The sequence below is a fragment of the Lacerta agilis genome, chromosome 16 (genome assembly GCF_009819535.1).
Source record: "Lacerta agilis isolate rLacAgi1 chromosome 16, rLacAgi1.pri, whole genome shotgun sequence".
NCBI classification, from domain to species: Eukaryota; Metazoa; Chordata; class Lepidosauria; order Squamata; family Lacertidae; genus Lacerta; species Lacerta agilis.
In genome coordinates this window covers 34725848-34740152 of record NC_046327.1, presented here as the reverse complement: position 1 = coordinate 34740152, position 14305 = coordinate 34725848, and the positions used below count along the sequence as shown (strand labels likewise).

The window sequence follows — 14305 nt, the reverse complement described above, 5'->3', positions numbered from 1 at the left end:
CTGAGAATCATCATCTCCAAGAGGATTAAGAGTAAGTCCCCGCTACTTTGATGGGGCTTCACAACCCTGCTTGCCAAATTGCCCCTGGAAGGTGGGAGGAACAGGGGACAAAAAGGAAAGTTTGGCCATGAAGGTAAAGGCCACCTTCCTTCAATGCTCCCCAGTATTTCATCTGATTCTAAGCACTAATACAGATTGCCTTTTCTCTGAAAAGCAGCATTTGCTAAGGCTGCTTCTTCAGGACTTGCGTGGTAGTGGCAGTCCTTCTCAGGATCTCTCACTGGCTCACTCTGAAAGACAAAGAAAGGAAGCACAATACTTTTGGTCTTCAAACATCTACTCACCTCTGGAACAGATCGCCTCCTTGGGGGGGAAAACCACACAAGCAATTACACCCACCTTGCATTGCCCCGTCCCTCCATAGCAGAACTCACGTCAGGCTCTTTACCTTTCTGCCACCCTACTAATGATTTGAGGATTTTCTTCCAGGCTGCTTTCAGGTGGGGCACCATCAGTGGTTGAAGGTGTAGTAACAGCATCAGTTTCTCAGTTAGCCTGTCAGCGGAGATGAGTTCTCTAGTGCCACTGTCCAATGCAGAGGGATACCAAAGCTACAAAGAGACATCCAGCAGGATTCTGTTCCTCTGAAGAGTAAGGAGCCTTCCATATCTCCCCTTCCCTGAGCTGCAATTCCAACTGCCACTGCATTGTGTGCCCCACTTCAATTAAATGTGTGCACCACATACTGACTTTCAACAGGAAAACCTAAGCTGGTCTGCAACAGTGCATGTGCCTTTTTAAAAGAAAAGAAAGGAAAGGAAAGGAAAATAATTTATTTATTGACGCTTTACAGATTTTGGAAGCCTTCTAAGCATGAAGATTTTTAAAATTCACAACCTAGTCTCAGGACAAATGCACCTTAGCATCTAACCAGCATGTTTTTTAAAAATGGATATTGAATCAGCTGGTGGGATCAGAGAGGGAATGTAACCCTTTTTCTCCTTTGTTTCTACTCATCCTGAGGAAAATCCCTTCTCCGAAGGTGCAATTTGCATTTGGGGTGGGGTGGGGGAAGGACTTCCTCAGCACCAACAGGTGGGACTTCCTCTTCAGAAAAGGATTTTTTTTCCAGGACCACAGAAGGTGAGGAAAGGATTAAGTTCCTCTCCATGCCTGCCCTGATCCCATTGTTATCATATATTTATATATCGCTTTTCATCCTAGAGGAGCCTTGGTGAACCCTTCAAACACAAAATATACGCTAAAATACAAGAAAACACCATAAATCAACCAGCAAGCAAAACAGTGCTAGGCCACAAAATCACTTCGTGAGGGCCATAAAGCAAGCTCCCACAGTAGAGAATTAAAGGGTGCTCTCAGCAACACTACACCCGCCATACTTGGGGGGGGGGGCTAGAAACACCAACAAGAAATTCAAAACTAAACTCAACAAGAACTGAGGGTGCTCTCACAAAAACTGACTATTCAGTTCTCCCAGCTGATACCATCAATTTCCACTTCCTGAAACAGCAGTTTAAGGTCCTGTGGTCAGTGGTGGCCACTTAGGACAATAGAGTAAACAAATCTTGTTACAGCCTACAGGTGAAACTCAAAAAATTAGAATATCGTGGAAAGGTTCATTTCTTTCAGTAATTCAACTTAAAAGGTGAAACTAACATATGAAATAGACTCTGACATGCAAAGTGAGATATGTGAAGTCTTCATTTGTTATAATTGTGATGATTATGGCATACAGCCGATGAGAACCCCAAATTAGCTATTTCAACTTTGGGGTTTTTATCAGCCGTGCGTCATAATCATCACAATTATAACAAGGAAAGGATTGACATATCTCGCTTTGCATGTCATGAGTCTATCTCATATATTAAACTCTAGTAGCTAATGAAAACAATTGCTTATATAAATGGACTTTTCCATGATATTCTAATTTTTCGAGTTTCACCTGTACTCTTATCCGGAGACCCAAAGCTCTAGAACAGGATGGGGATGAGATAACTAAGCCCCATTCATTTTCTGGTGTCACCCAGGCCTTTAATGTGTACATGGATCAGGTTCTGCAGCTTTCTAACAAGCTACAGCTAAGAAGTGTGTTCAGCTCTTGGGCTTGGAAAGAAAATGAGCTTCCCACCCTGGCTTTTGGTGAGCAGAATGGGAGAGCATTGCTATCAAGCAGTAGCAGTGCCCCTGCTTCCAGCTTAGAGCCAAAATGAAACAAGCTCTAAAAGGTTGGGCAGAAGTTGCACTATTTTGGCTGCAGAATGAAAAGCAGTAGGGAGAGGAAACTTTATACACAAGGAGCAGAGATGGGTAAACTCTGTCCTGCTCTTAAGTAGGCTGCACAAACAAGAAGCCAACGCCAAAGACTGGAGGGGCCACTGAAATAACCTCAACACACAAAAACTGCACGAGTCACAAGACTTTCTAGGCATTCTCAATGAACACTCATGGAACATTTCATGCAGCAATTTACAGAGAAGCTCTCTCTAATTGGATGGCAGCTGTTGATGTGGGGACATGGGAAAAACACTGGTTTTTACGAAGGCTACACCAGATTAATAAAAACTAAGTTTTGATGGAGGGAGGATTTTTAAGATGGTGCATCCATGCCACAGCAGATGCCATTGTTGATGTGTCTGTGTGCAAGTGTACTTGCATTACTGAATTAGTACTCATCCCACACACCCCACAGCCTAACTTCATTTTATTGGAAGGTATGCCCCTTATATTTTAGAATGACCACATTAATATACGCACAAGACAGGAGCTCCAGAGAGGTACCCAAAGGGAAAGTCTTTTCTCAACTCCAGCCTTGAGGTAAACACACTTCCGGATCCAGGGGTGCCCCTTCCACCTGCCAAATAAAGCCATGTTACAATTCTGGCTCAATACTCAATACCATGACTATCTTGTCAATGGAGCCTTGCCTGCTGAATTCCGATGTCTTGAGTTTAATCCACATTATTTCACAGGCATTCCATCTTCCTTCTTGAAGACAGGGTATTTTAATCCTCTACTCACAAAATGGGATCGGAGCAAAAGGTTGGTATCACCATGGTTTTAAAAGCAACCACAAGAAACCACTGCCTAACTAAGTCAACGGGCCACTGAAACCACCTGGCTACACAATGATTGCACAAGTTTGATAATCTATAAGCTCATTCTCAATCAACAATCCTACATTTGATGCAGCAATTTATAGAATGTTCTCAACTCTTGTACCATTAGCTCCTCTCACTAAGACTGAAACGAGATGTATTTAAATCTGACTTGGTTTCAACAGATGCAGGTAAAGTGGCAGACACCCATCAGCTTTCATCTATCATCAAAGAATTCCAGAGTGATTTCTTAAGATTTTAAAGTCACGACAATGTGTGGTTTACCATTCCCATCAAAATACCTACAAGGTGCCACTCATTCACTCACTCACTCTCTCTCTCTCTCTCACACACACACACACAAACCAGCCCAGATTTTCTTATTTTATGGGAATGGTTTTACTGTAATTTCAGATTCAAAAATACTTGCATTGAAACACAACCACCCACCCAAGACTTTTGGCTTCGTGGAGTTTGCTCTCTACCCCATTTAAACAAAGCCAAGGAAGAAACCAGTTTATTGTGGTCAGAAAGCTCAGTCTCCCACTCATAAGATGCCAAAGTAGCATTGGTGGAACTTGCCTACTAAAACAACCAGTCCATATTTTGAAACTGGTAATTTTTCCACTGTCATTTAATTACTCTCTTGATTTTTGTCTTATTGTGTATTTTTATTGTTGTTAATATGTTAAACTGTACTGAAAATCATACTGACATACATGTTTATGAAGGGTGTATATAAATGGCTTAAAAAGCCAACAGTGGAAACTCTATTGTATCTGTCTCAAAACCGTACCCAACTAAGGAACCTGGCTTGTGGTAGCTCCAGTAAATTATAAAGAAATAAAGAACAGAAAAAGCAGTGAAGCAGGAGGCAGTACCTCAGGCACCACCAAGATCAGTAAGTGCTCAGCCAGCAGCAGCAGCAGCAGCAAACTCTTCCAGCACGAAAGGACAGGACACCAGAAGCCACAGCAAGAATCCCTTCCAATGAAGTATTGACTCTGTTCTGAAGCCCATGTATTTGTTGCCCCTGCCCTTTTCAGTGTCTCACAATAGTTCCCCGAGATTTATCACAAAATAAGCCTTAACGTAAATGTGACAAACCAGGTTGGCTATGAAATACGGCCTATGTAGAGGTCTGTGTACCCTTGCACAGAGCCTGTGCAAAACACAGCTGCATTCTACATCTAGGACACACAATGCAAATGCACCAAATTTGCATATACTCTTATTTCAATTGTGCAATGAATGTTTACACTGCATGACTTAATCTAGTTTTGCTAGCCACAGGGAAAGGCAAGAAGGCGTGCAAAGCACTTCAAGTCCTGGGCCCACGATGAGATAGCAGCTTCTGATATTTTAGTAGGTAAACTCCCCTCGCCCCAAATATATTCAGGCATATTGTCAATACTAAAACATGTTTTCCCCTTATTTTTAACAAATCAAAGCCTGGTATTGTTTGTAAGTCAAGATGTACACCTTACACAATTTGGGAGGTAAGGTGGTGGTGTCTTAAATCCCATGGAATCATGGCATAGAGCCCCACCTACACGTTAGCTCAGTGGTTTTCGCACACTGCTTTGGGACCCTTTTCTTAGGACCCTGAGTGGAGACACTGGCAACAGCAGATAACCTGCCCTATTAAGACAGATTGCCCACTGTTACGGATATTCCTTTGTGATGTATATACAGTGGTGCCCCGCTAGACGAAAATAATTCGTCCTGCCAAAATTTTCGTCTAGCGAAGCGGCAATGCAAGCCGCGTTTTCGCTAGATGGAAAAAAAAAGACGAAAAATTTTCGTCTTGCGAGGCAGCCCCATAGACTTTTTCGTCTTGCAGGGCTGCCTTCCGCTAGACGAATGCCTTCGTCTAGCGAGTTTATCATCTAGCGAGGCATTCGTCTAGCGGGGCACCACTGTAGTCAAACAAGGCGTGGTATCCAACAAAGTTTACTCAAAGTAAACCTACTGAAATTAACGGGCAAACTTTGTTATCAATGGGTATACTTTTTGCTAAAACTCAAGCTGAATACCACCCAAGGGATGATAGCCTATACTCATGGATGCATCCAGTTCAGGCTCCACAGGCCAGGCTGGTATCTTACATGCTCACCCCAGAATACCTCCTCAACACAGAGGTTCTGTGGCACAGAAGCCAATATAGAAAGAATCCCAAACACAAGGCACAAAGTTTCAAACTGACAATATACAAAGCACCCAAATACAAATGCTTGTGGACTTTAGCCCACTGAACTAAGTACTGAAATTCCTCGGCATCTCCTCTCCAAGGTATCCATTTAACAAATACACAGCAGTTTAAAATATGTGCCATGTATTATGGCTTTAGATTGGGCATAGTTGAAGTGTTAAAACGTCAAGAACAAATTTCATTTTCAGAAGGGCATTTAATAGGCTTCGTGAAGCCAAAGAACTGAATACAGGAATTCCTTAACCACTTTTAGTACAATATCGAGTTACATGTGTGTCTTCCAGTTTAAAAAAAAATATAAACAAACGGTTTTTCAAGAACAACTTGCAAGTTCTGCAAGCTTCAGTTCTAGGTACATCATACAGTATAAATTCTGATTTCTGAAGATCAAACACACGTCTCCCTTTATAATCAAGGGGGTTTTGCCTTCCACCATACCCCTTGCTTGCTACACCATAGGACTTTTACAAAACTACAAGGTATTAATGCATTTATAAAAACAAGGAGGATCCTTACACCTTGCTCAGACTCTGGGGAATTATAGGTGAAGAATAGGTCAGAACCCCCATCTTGGTGTGTTAAAAGAAATCCAGGGGGTGGAGGTGGGGGAAAGCAATAAAAGTATGTATTCAAAAATGCTTAAACACACCTGTAAAAAAAAAGGCAAATTAAAATGTTTTCCTTCAGAAAGCTCTAACAGGCCATCCTGTAGCAGAAGCTGTTGGGCTGCTTGTGGTAAGACTACAAAAAGGGAAGATACAGGTAGAGAACTAAACAAGATTCAGCGAAGCTCCAAAAATCTTTATAAATACGGCCATTGGAAGGACGATCTTGATTCAGGAAGGATTTATGCTCGGTGCAAGCTGAGGACAAGAAGCAGGTACAAATCATAAAGTACACTGAAGAACATTGGTGCATGATGCTAACCTAGTCTCCCTCCTCCCAGCCCAGGGCAACTGTTCGCAGCCTTGGAGATGATACAGGGTGGAAATTATCTGCCAATAAAGAGTATTTGCACACACCTTTTTTGTTTATAAAAGCAAGACCCTATTAGGAATGTGAAGGTTTAATTCCCATAAACTTACGGTTCGGAGAAAGTTTCCGTGTGTAAAAGGCTGTAGTCATGGTTTTTATAGGCTGGCTCAACAGTGTCCCTTAAAAAAAAAGTGTGTGGATGGGTTTAACTGTCCCATTTTTATTTTTTGCTTTACTCCAGCAACAGGCCAATTCTCCATATGCAATTATGCTAGACTTGCCGATGAGGAAAGGAGTTCTGCTGACAAAGTTAGTCTGTGACGTGAGAGAACTAAGTCCTATGCTTTAGCAGCTATCCTGTTATCAGAAGCAGATGGTGCTTAGACATACTTACCTAGTTATCGTAGTTGTCTCTGTAGGAGCTCCCAGAGTAACGATCTCCATAGCCTCCTTGATTCCTTGAGGGGAAAAGCACAGAAGACTGATATGTCACTGCCGAGCTGCTGCTAGATGCTATACATTGAGTGAGATTCAATGTAGTATGAGCAGGCATCCATCTACTCATGCAGTGGGGGTTCTTCTCTGCCTCTTCCTGCCCACTGGAAAAAAAACTGCTCGAGACCTGGAGGACCACCCAGAACTTATTTTGGGGCTGATGTCCCAATGTAAAAGGTAAAGGTAAATGTACCCCTGACCACTAGGTCCGGTCGTGGACGACTCTGCAGTTGCGTGCTCATCTCGCTCTATAGGCCGAGGGAGCCGGTGTTTGTCCGCAGACAGTTTCTGGGTCATATGGCCAGCATGACTAAGCCGCTTCTGGTGAAACTAGAGCAGCGCATGGAAACGCTGTTTACCTTCCCACCAGAGCGGTACCTATTTATCTACTTGCACTTGACGTGCTTTCGAACTGCTAGGTTGGCAGGGGTAGGGACTGAGCAACGGGAGCTCACCCCGTCGCGGGGATTTGAACCGCCGACTTTCCGATCGGCAAGCCCTAGGCTCTGTGGTTTAACCCACAGCGCCACCCACATCCCTGATGCCCCATTGCACAAGTGGGCATATTACAATATCACTATTATGACAAAATTGAAAAACAAACCTTTACGTGCAATACAGAATTGCTCATTTATAAACCTCATTCTTATTTAAGTGCTGCACTGTATATCAGGCATGTCCAACAGGTAGATCGTGATCTACTGGCAGATCACTGGCTCCCCCCCAAAGCAAGCTCATGATTTTAGTCCTGACTCCCTCCTCCCTAAAAAAAAGCTCAACAACTTTGACCTGAACCCCCCAAAAGGTGATAGATCACTGCCAGTTTTTAACTCTGTGAGTAGATCGCAGTCTCTTGGGAGTTTGCCACCCCTGCTGTATTTAAATTGGTCATGAAGAGAAGGACTGATTTAGTAATAAGGTTATAAAAAGAACTAGGATCCATTTCTAGCTATACTAGTTTTCAAGATGTCTTTCCAATACCATACCCAGTAAGCACCTATAGGAATGCAAAATGGCAACTACTTCTTTGCTTCTTGCTGTTTTTGTAAAGCACCATGTACACCAGGAGTAGGTAACCTAAGGCCCACAGGCCAGAAGTGGCCCACGGAGGTGTTTAACTGGCCCACGAGCCACCCCCGAACCAAGCCACCTGCTTGCAGAGTCCCTGTGCGCTGTGCTAAACCGGTACAGCACGGCGCAAGGACTCGCTTCCGCAGCACTGGAAATCATGTCTGTGCAGACGCCGGAAATCGTGTGTGCACTCCCAAAATCTGGCCCACAGAGGGATCTCCGCTGAAGTGAACCGGCCCAGGCAAGGTAAACCTTGCCGACCCCTGATGTACACAGATGGCATAGGTGATGGGCATAGTTCTGCATCACAAAATGACCAAAATCACTGCACAAACCCAGGATGCGGTGGGAGCTATGGCCCTCTGAATATTGATGTACTACAACTCCCATCTTCCTTGAAAATTGGCTGTGCTGGCTGAGGCTGATGCGAGTCCAGCAGCATAAAAAAGGCACCACTTTGGCTAAGTTGCCTTAAGGGCAAAGAGAAACCAGTTGGAAAGCAGGATTCCACGGGCAATATATCGGTAAGTTGTCTGAAACTGGTATGTTGTTCAGATCGTGATACCAGTTTCAAACATTTTAAGCTGACAATGCATTGCACCAGCTGAAATTGCCTGCAGATGACAAATGCGCAAGCAGACGGGGCCTGAAAAAGTTCTGAGTGACCACCTTCTCAGGCTCCGTCTGCCTGCACCTTTGATTAAGTCCCCCCAGCTTGCACGAGCTGCAGCAGTATGTGGGCTCGCTCAGCTAGGGGGTTGGAGGATTTGCATCCCCCAGCTGAGCTGTTTAAGGAAATTGTGGTGCCCCTCTGGCTTGCACAAGCCAGAGGTATAGGGGCCTGGACTGGGCGATGTTATCTCAGCAATGTTGAAAACCAGGTATCATCCCAGACTAGATTCCAGCCACCATAATGAAATATAAGCCAATCACAATACATGAAGGAACAAGGGCTTACAGCAGCACTGTAATTTGATATTCATTTAAGGTTAACAATTTCAATTACAGTAAGTAAGTCTTACTGGCAGACTCATACCCACCAACTGTGTTGTTATTTAGAAGTCAAACACAGGCATGGCAGGAAGAGTTTTCCTTTCTACATGATAGCCTGTTGTAACTAAAACAGCATGCAATACCTGCAGCTTCCATGCCATAGCAGCACACAGCTGGCTAAGCCTATTTCCTAGTGCTAATATAATCAGGAGCACTTCAACAGCTCTCTTTTCTTACCTGTAAGGAAAAGTTTAATGGTTCAGAATGAAGTCTCAAACTGCTATTCTAATACAGAACACAAAGGATCATGATCTCAACGTATTTGTAGGTAGCACAATCTGCTGCAACCAAGTATCTCTTAGGCGTTCGTGTTGGTCTTACCTGCTGCCATAATAGTCTCTAGATCCACCATAGCCGCCGCTTCTGTTATCGTAACGGCCACCTCCATATCCTCCACCGCCTGCAGCAAAGACACAAATGTTTATCAAGCCTATTTGCTCCCACACCACTAAGCAGTTAGCACTGAAGGGCACACGCCACAGGAAAGCTCACCTCTGGAGAATCCACGTCCACGCCCTCTGCCTCCAGAAGAGCCACGGGAGGATTTTCCAGCCTGGTCCACTCTGATCTGACGCCCATCCACAGACTTGGGGAGAAGCAAGAGAACAAATCAGAGCCAGAGCTTTTAACCAAGATGATGCTACTCTTCCAATCTGCTACCAAGGAGGCAGGAGTACAATATAATCAAAGCCTGGATTAAAATTTTGCTTTGAATGATTTGCATCCTCTGCCACTGGGAAGCAGAACAAATCCGTTTTGCTGAATGCTATGTAATACCCACAGAATATTTAAATATTTTTATTAAAATGTTTTTTAAAGCTCAATTCAGAAACACCAGTTTTGTGTATCTCACTGGTGCACCCCAACCAAACAGGACTGAACTTTCCACACAACTGACATCACTTATGACATCAGTTGAGTGTAACTTGGGAGTGAAATGGCCTCATGGGCCAAATGTGGATTCTGGGCTGACAAGCCAGAGGTTCCCCACCCCAGTTTGGAAGAGCATCATAAAGTCGCTGTAACAAAAGGTGAATTAAGCAACCCTGGAGCTGCAATTCAGGACTAACAATTATTACTCTTCACTGTGCAGCACACCCACCAAGGTATGAGTAGGTAGTTACAACATTTTGCAATACAAGCATGACAGAAGATCACGTCCAATGGCCCTCCATATTCTAGGAAGTTGCAAAGAAAGTGGATGCATAGAGAATGAATAAGAAATTGTGAACAATCTCTGCGGGTGACACTTACCTCTCCATTCATGGCCCTCATGGCATCCTTGGCATCTTCAGGACGGCAATAGGTAATAAAACCAAAACCCCTAGACCGCTGAGTCTCCCTGTCTTTCACCACAACCACTGGAGAGAGAAAAAAAATGTAACAGATTATTTTCCTGGCTCTTTTTCTACATGCAGATGACAGCCAGTGTCCCTTGCCAGGTCTCTTCTTTAGCCCCACTTCAGACCCAAAGACTGCTTGGAAGGATATCATAGCCACACAGGGGCATCTGGGAAGTTCCAATAATTGGATGCTGAAGAATAAGAAAAACCCTGCTGTCTAGCTTATTGGGGAAACAAAGAATGGTGATTCTCTGCCTCATCCAAAGATTTATCATGCCGTAAATGCAAAATGTAACAAGTCTTTTAACTTATAGTATAGTTGCTAGCATTTGTGTGAGTGCATGCACTTGCAAACCCCAAGCCCTACCAATTGGTTTCCTGGTACGGAAACATTAACAGATTCAGAACCCTTCCTCACCTTCTGCAATGTCTCCATAGGGGGAGAACAACTGCTCCAGATTCTGCTCATTGGTGTCAAAACTGAGCCCTCCAATGAAGAGTTTTCCTTCATCTGATGCCATTGTTCAAGTGATCTGTAGGGAAGAAATGTTTAGATGTGGCAAACATAGGTGGGAAGAAGGACAAAAGATGACAGACTACACTAGCAATTTACAAGTAGCTGCTGACTGACAACTAACAGCCCATTTTCATTTTCCAGGAAAACAAACTATCATTATTCTTCATCTGTCAGCAAAACATCCAAGGCCTGCTGCTCTTTTGTAACCCAGTGTCTTTCCTTCTGCTGGACTGGGGCAAATTAATATTCATTACAGCTTAGGCATGCTGGCCACATGACCCGGAAGCTGTACGCTGGCTCCCTCGGCCAGTAACGCGGATGAGTGCAGCAACCCCAGAGTCAGGCACGACTGGACCTAATGGTCAGGGGTCCCTTTACCTTTACCTTACACCAATGAATAATCTGGTACAAAGCCAGGCTTCTTGTTAATCTAATGTATGGTCACCACTGATGTATATGTTGCCCATATTGACCAGGGTCACACCTTCCTGTTGTAGCTTATCTTCATTAGTTGCCTGACTTCCAGCAGCAGTCTCACTTCCAGGCCCGCAGCTTCTTAACTTTGTTTTACTATGTTTCCCACTGAGACCCATAATTATCTATTCCAACTGAGCATTGTAAACTTAACATGTTTATTTCCCCTGCATGCCCTGGAGGCAGAGACAAGGAGAACCTGAAAAATAATTTCTTCTGTTTTTATTTGCAGCTATTTATTTATCTGGAAGCAACAAACTGAAAAATCAATGTTGCCAATTTCCAGGCGACTATGCATGTTTACTCAGAAGTATTATTTCCAGTGGGTCTTACTCCCAAGCAATTGTGCACAGAACTGCATTCTTAACTGTAATCCTGTGCAAACTTATCTGGGAATAAGCATCACTGAAAACAATGCGACTGACTCGCAAATAAACATGCAGTAAGGGAGCATATACTGTGGCCAAAAAGTGGATATATATGTGTGGCCATTTGCAGGAGTAAAGAATTTTCTTTTTAAAAAAAAGTTTACTCAAAGGTAGGATTGCTAATGTTGCCTTCTTGTTCTTTTGGTGCTTCCTATCTTAATACCAGACAAGGTGTTATTGTGCCATTACTTATAAAGTTATGAGTTTTTATATCTTGAGCCTTCTACATAAAGGACAGTCTTAAGAGTGCATAAAAGCACAGTACATTTTACTGGACATAGAATAAGCCTAGCTCATACAGTCACTTCATTATTATAGAGGCAATTGGATACAGGTGACTGGGCTTAGCTATATTAGCTACAAATGAGCAGTTAACTTGTTTTCCCAGTGATATAACTGTGTTAATCACCAAACAGAGATGGAAGATGCTTACTTCCCCCACTCGAAGTGGCTATCTGAATTGCTCTCTCCAGAGCATCTGATAAACTATCAGACGAGATTTTGAGGTTTGGACATGTTAAGGCAAAATGCTGATAAGCAGCTCTTCTCAATTTTCATCAATGCCTGCTTCAGAATAAATTGAAGGTTAATTGAAGGAAGCATGCAGGCAGCCTTTCTCAGATATGAAGAGGAGGTGGCAGCGTTAAGCCACTTGCCTACTAGGGAGCCACCTTTCATACTATTTATTATTAAAGTGCATTAGGGTGAACGCAAACTTTGAACCACTTTTTTGTATTTTTAATATTTTGTTGGAAGCCACCCAGAGTGGCTGGGGAAACCCAGCCAGATGGGCGGGGTATAAATAAAAAAAAATATTATTATGGCAACCTCATTGTAACTAGTATTTTATGAGGGTTAATTGTTGTTATAGCTTGAATTTACCCCGCTTCTGACTTGACATGTTTTACACCCATGTGCAATGATGAACCCCAACAATAGTTCAGCACGTTTTCTATTTTACAGGAAAATGAGTGTTTATCTGCTTGGATTAAGTCCTTAGCCATACAGGTGGATCCTACTTTCAAGCAAAAAATATGTAAGATCTGGCGTTCTCGAACCATCTTATGAAACGTGGTATTGGCTGCACCCTGTGCAGCTACTACTAGAATGTTGTGGTCAATAATTTTGGTAACATGAGGCTGAGGACCTGAAGCAGCTTTCATCTATCAGGTGCGTATGGTAAGATCCTGCAATCTACTCAGTGCATCAATATCTGGAACAAGTAATCGAAGGAAGGAACTAGTTGGGTGAGTGTTGCAGTGGCTCCCGACGGCTTATCAAGGCAGACGTGCAGAGAGAATGGGCTTCCATTCTTTGCCCTAACCAGTCCACCCCTCCCCCCTGGTAAAATGGCCGCGAACACGTGGTCTGAGCAGAATGCGGGAAGGCGAGCACAGCGCGTCTCACGTTCTACGGATTGAGACCCCAGCAGGCATGCGCAAAGACTACCCTGCTGCTGTCCCGCGCTCCGCGAACAGCCTTCGCGCAGGCGCACTAAGCCAAGGGCTCCTCCTTTCCCGCCCCCGCGTTAAACCCGCTGCTACAGCGGACTTGACCACGTCTAATGCTCTCCATCCCCCTGGAACAATTTAATCCCTTCCTAGTGGTCTTCAGCAACGCACTTTACTCCTTACGAAGGAGACAGAGAGCGGCGTTTCAAACACAAGAGTGTGCGCAGAGGGGCCCTCTCGTTCTTTATGGGCAGCCGCCGCCATTTTGTGTAGCGTCTCTCCCTTCAGCCTCTCCCGCCCCACACGGCGAAGAGGAGCCTTTCTTCCCCGTTACCCTCCCTGCTCCCCTTCCATGCTCGGTGCAGCGCCCTTCCTACGGCTTTCCTGCAGCGGCCCGGGCGCTTCCCCGGCGTCAAAGCACTCACCGAAGCCGGTCTCTGAGCAGGATGCGAAGGGAGCCGTTAGCCACTGAGGCAAGAGGGTATCGCGATGGCGCCGAGAGAGAGAGAGAGAGACGCAAGCGAGGAGAATGAAAGCGAGGCTGCGGTTAGGCCACGCCCGACACGCGGCTCCAGAGTCGGGATTGGCTGGGCGCGCGGAGGGCGGGGCAAAATCACAATGTCGACCACGCCCCTACCCCTCCTTCCCGCTACCCCCAATTCATCTCAGCGGCCTCGTCGCCTCACGTGCGCGTGCGCGCCTGCCCCTCCCCCCCATCCCACACCACCTCCCCTCTTTCAAAAGATAACCGACAAAAGCCGCGGCCTACTCGAGCTCGCCTCGCTTTCTCCTGAGGAAATGCGCCTAGCAGGCCCGCCTTCGCCAGCGGGTCTTCATTCGGAAGGCGAGAAAAGGCTGCGGCCCAAATGATGCGGGAAGGAGGAATCCTTCCGGAGAGCCCCGCTCAAGGGCGCGAGACCTTCGCCGCCCCCCTTACCTCAAGAAACAGGAACACGCCGGGAAGCCGCCTTATGCCGAACTGCCTGCCCTGGCTGGCAGCGGCTTTCCAGGGTTTCGGGCTGGGAGTGTCGGATGAAGGGGGTGATGCTAATGGAGCCAAGGTTTTACTCGCCCTACGTGTATGATGGCAGGTGTCTGCCTCGTGAGGCTCCACAGGCCGGAGGTTGCCTGCCTCTGCTCTACACGGACTGGCAGCTGCTCTTTCTCGAG

At 45.0% G+C, this 14305-nt stretch overlaps 1 protein-coding gene across 3 annotated transcripts; it reads right to left on the bottom strand.

Moving 5' to 3' along the window:
* Window positions 1–13705, bottom strand: LOC117061295 (cold-inducible RNA-binding protein-like). Of its 3 annotated transcripts, none has more exons than XM_033174033.1 (7): window positions 13561–13705; window positions 10684–10798; window positions 10177–10283; window positions 9415–9508; window positions 9244–9322; window positions 6698–6761; window positions 1–290 (listed from the first exon to the last, which is right to left on the bottom strand). In XM_033174033.1, the coding sequence occupies exons 2-6, from the start codon at window positions 10784–10786 to the stop codon at window positions 6698–6700; spliced, it is 447 nt and encodes a 148-aa protein (XP_033029924.1). In that variant the 5' UTR covers window positions 10787–10798; window positions 13561–13705; the 3' UTR covers window positions 1–290. The 3 variants fall into 3 exon arrangements, with proteins under 3 accessions (XP_033029924.1, XP_033029923.1, XP_033029925.1); XM_033174032.1 differs by lacking the exon at window positions 1–290 and adding an exon at window positions 5505–6191; XM_033174034.1 differs by lacking the exon at window positions 1–290 and adding an exon at window positions 6462–6482.
* Between the last annotated feature and the right edge of the window lie 600 nt (window positions 13706–14305).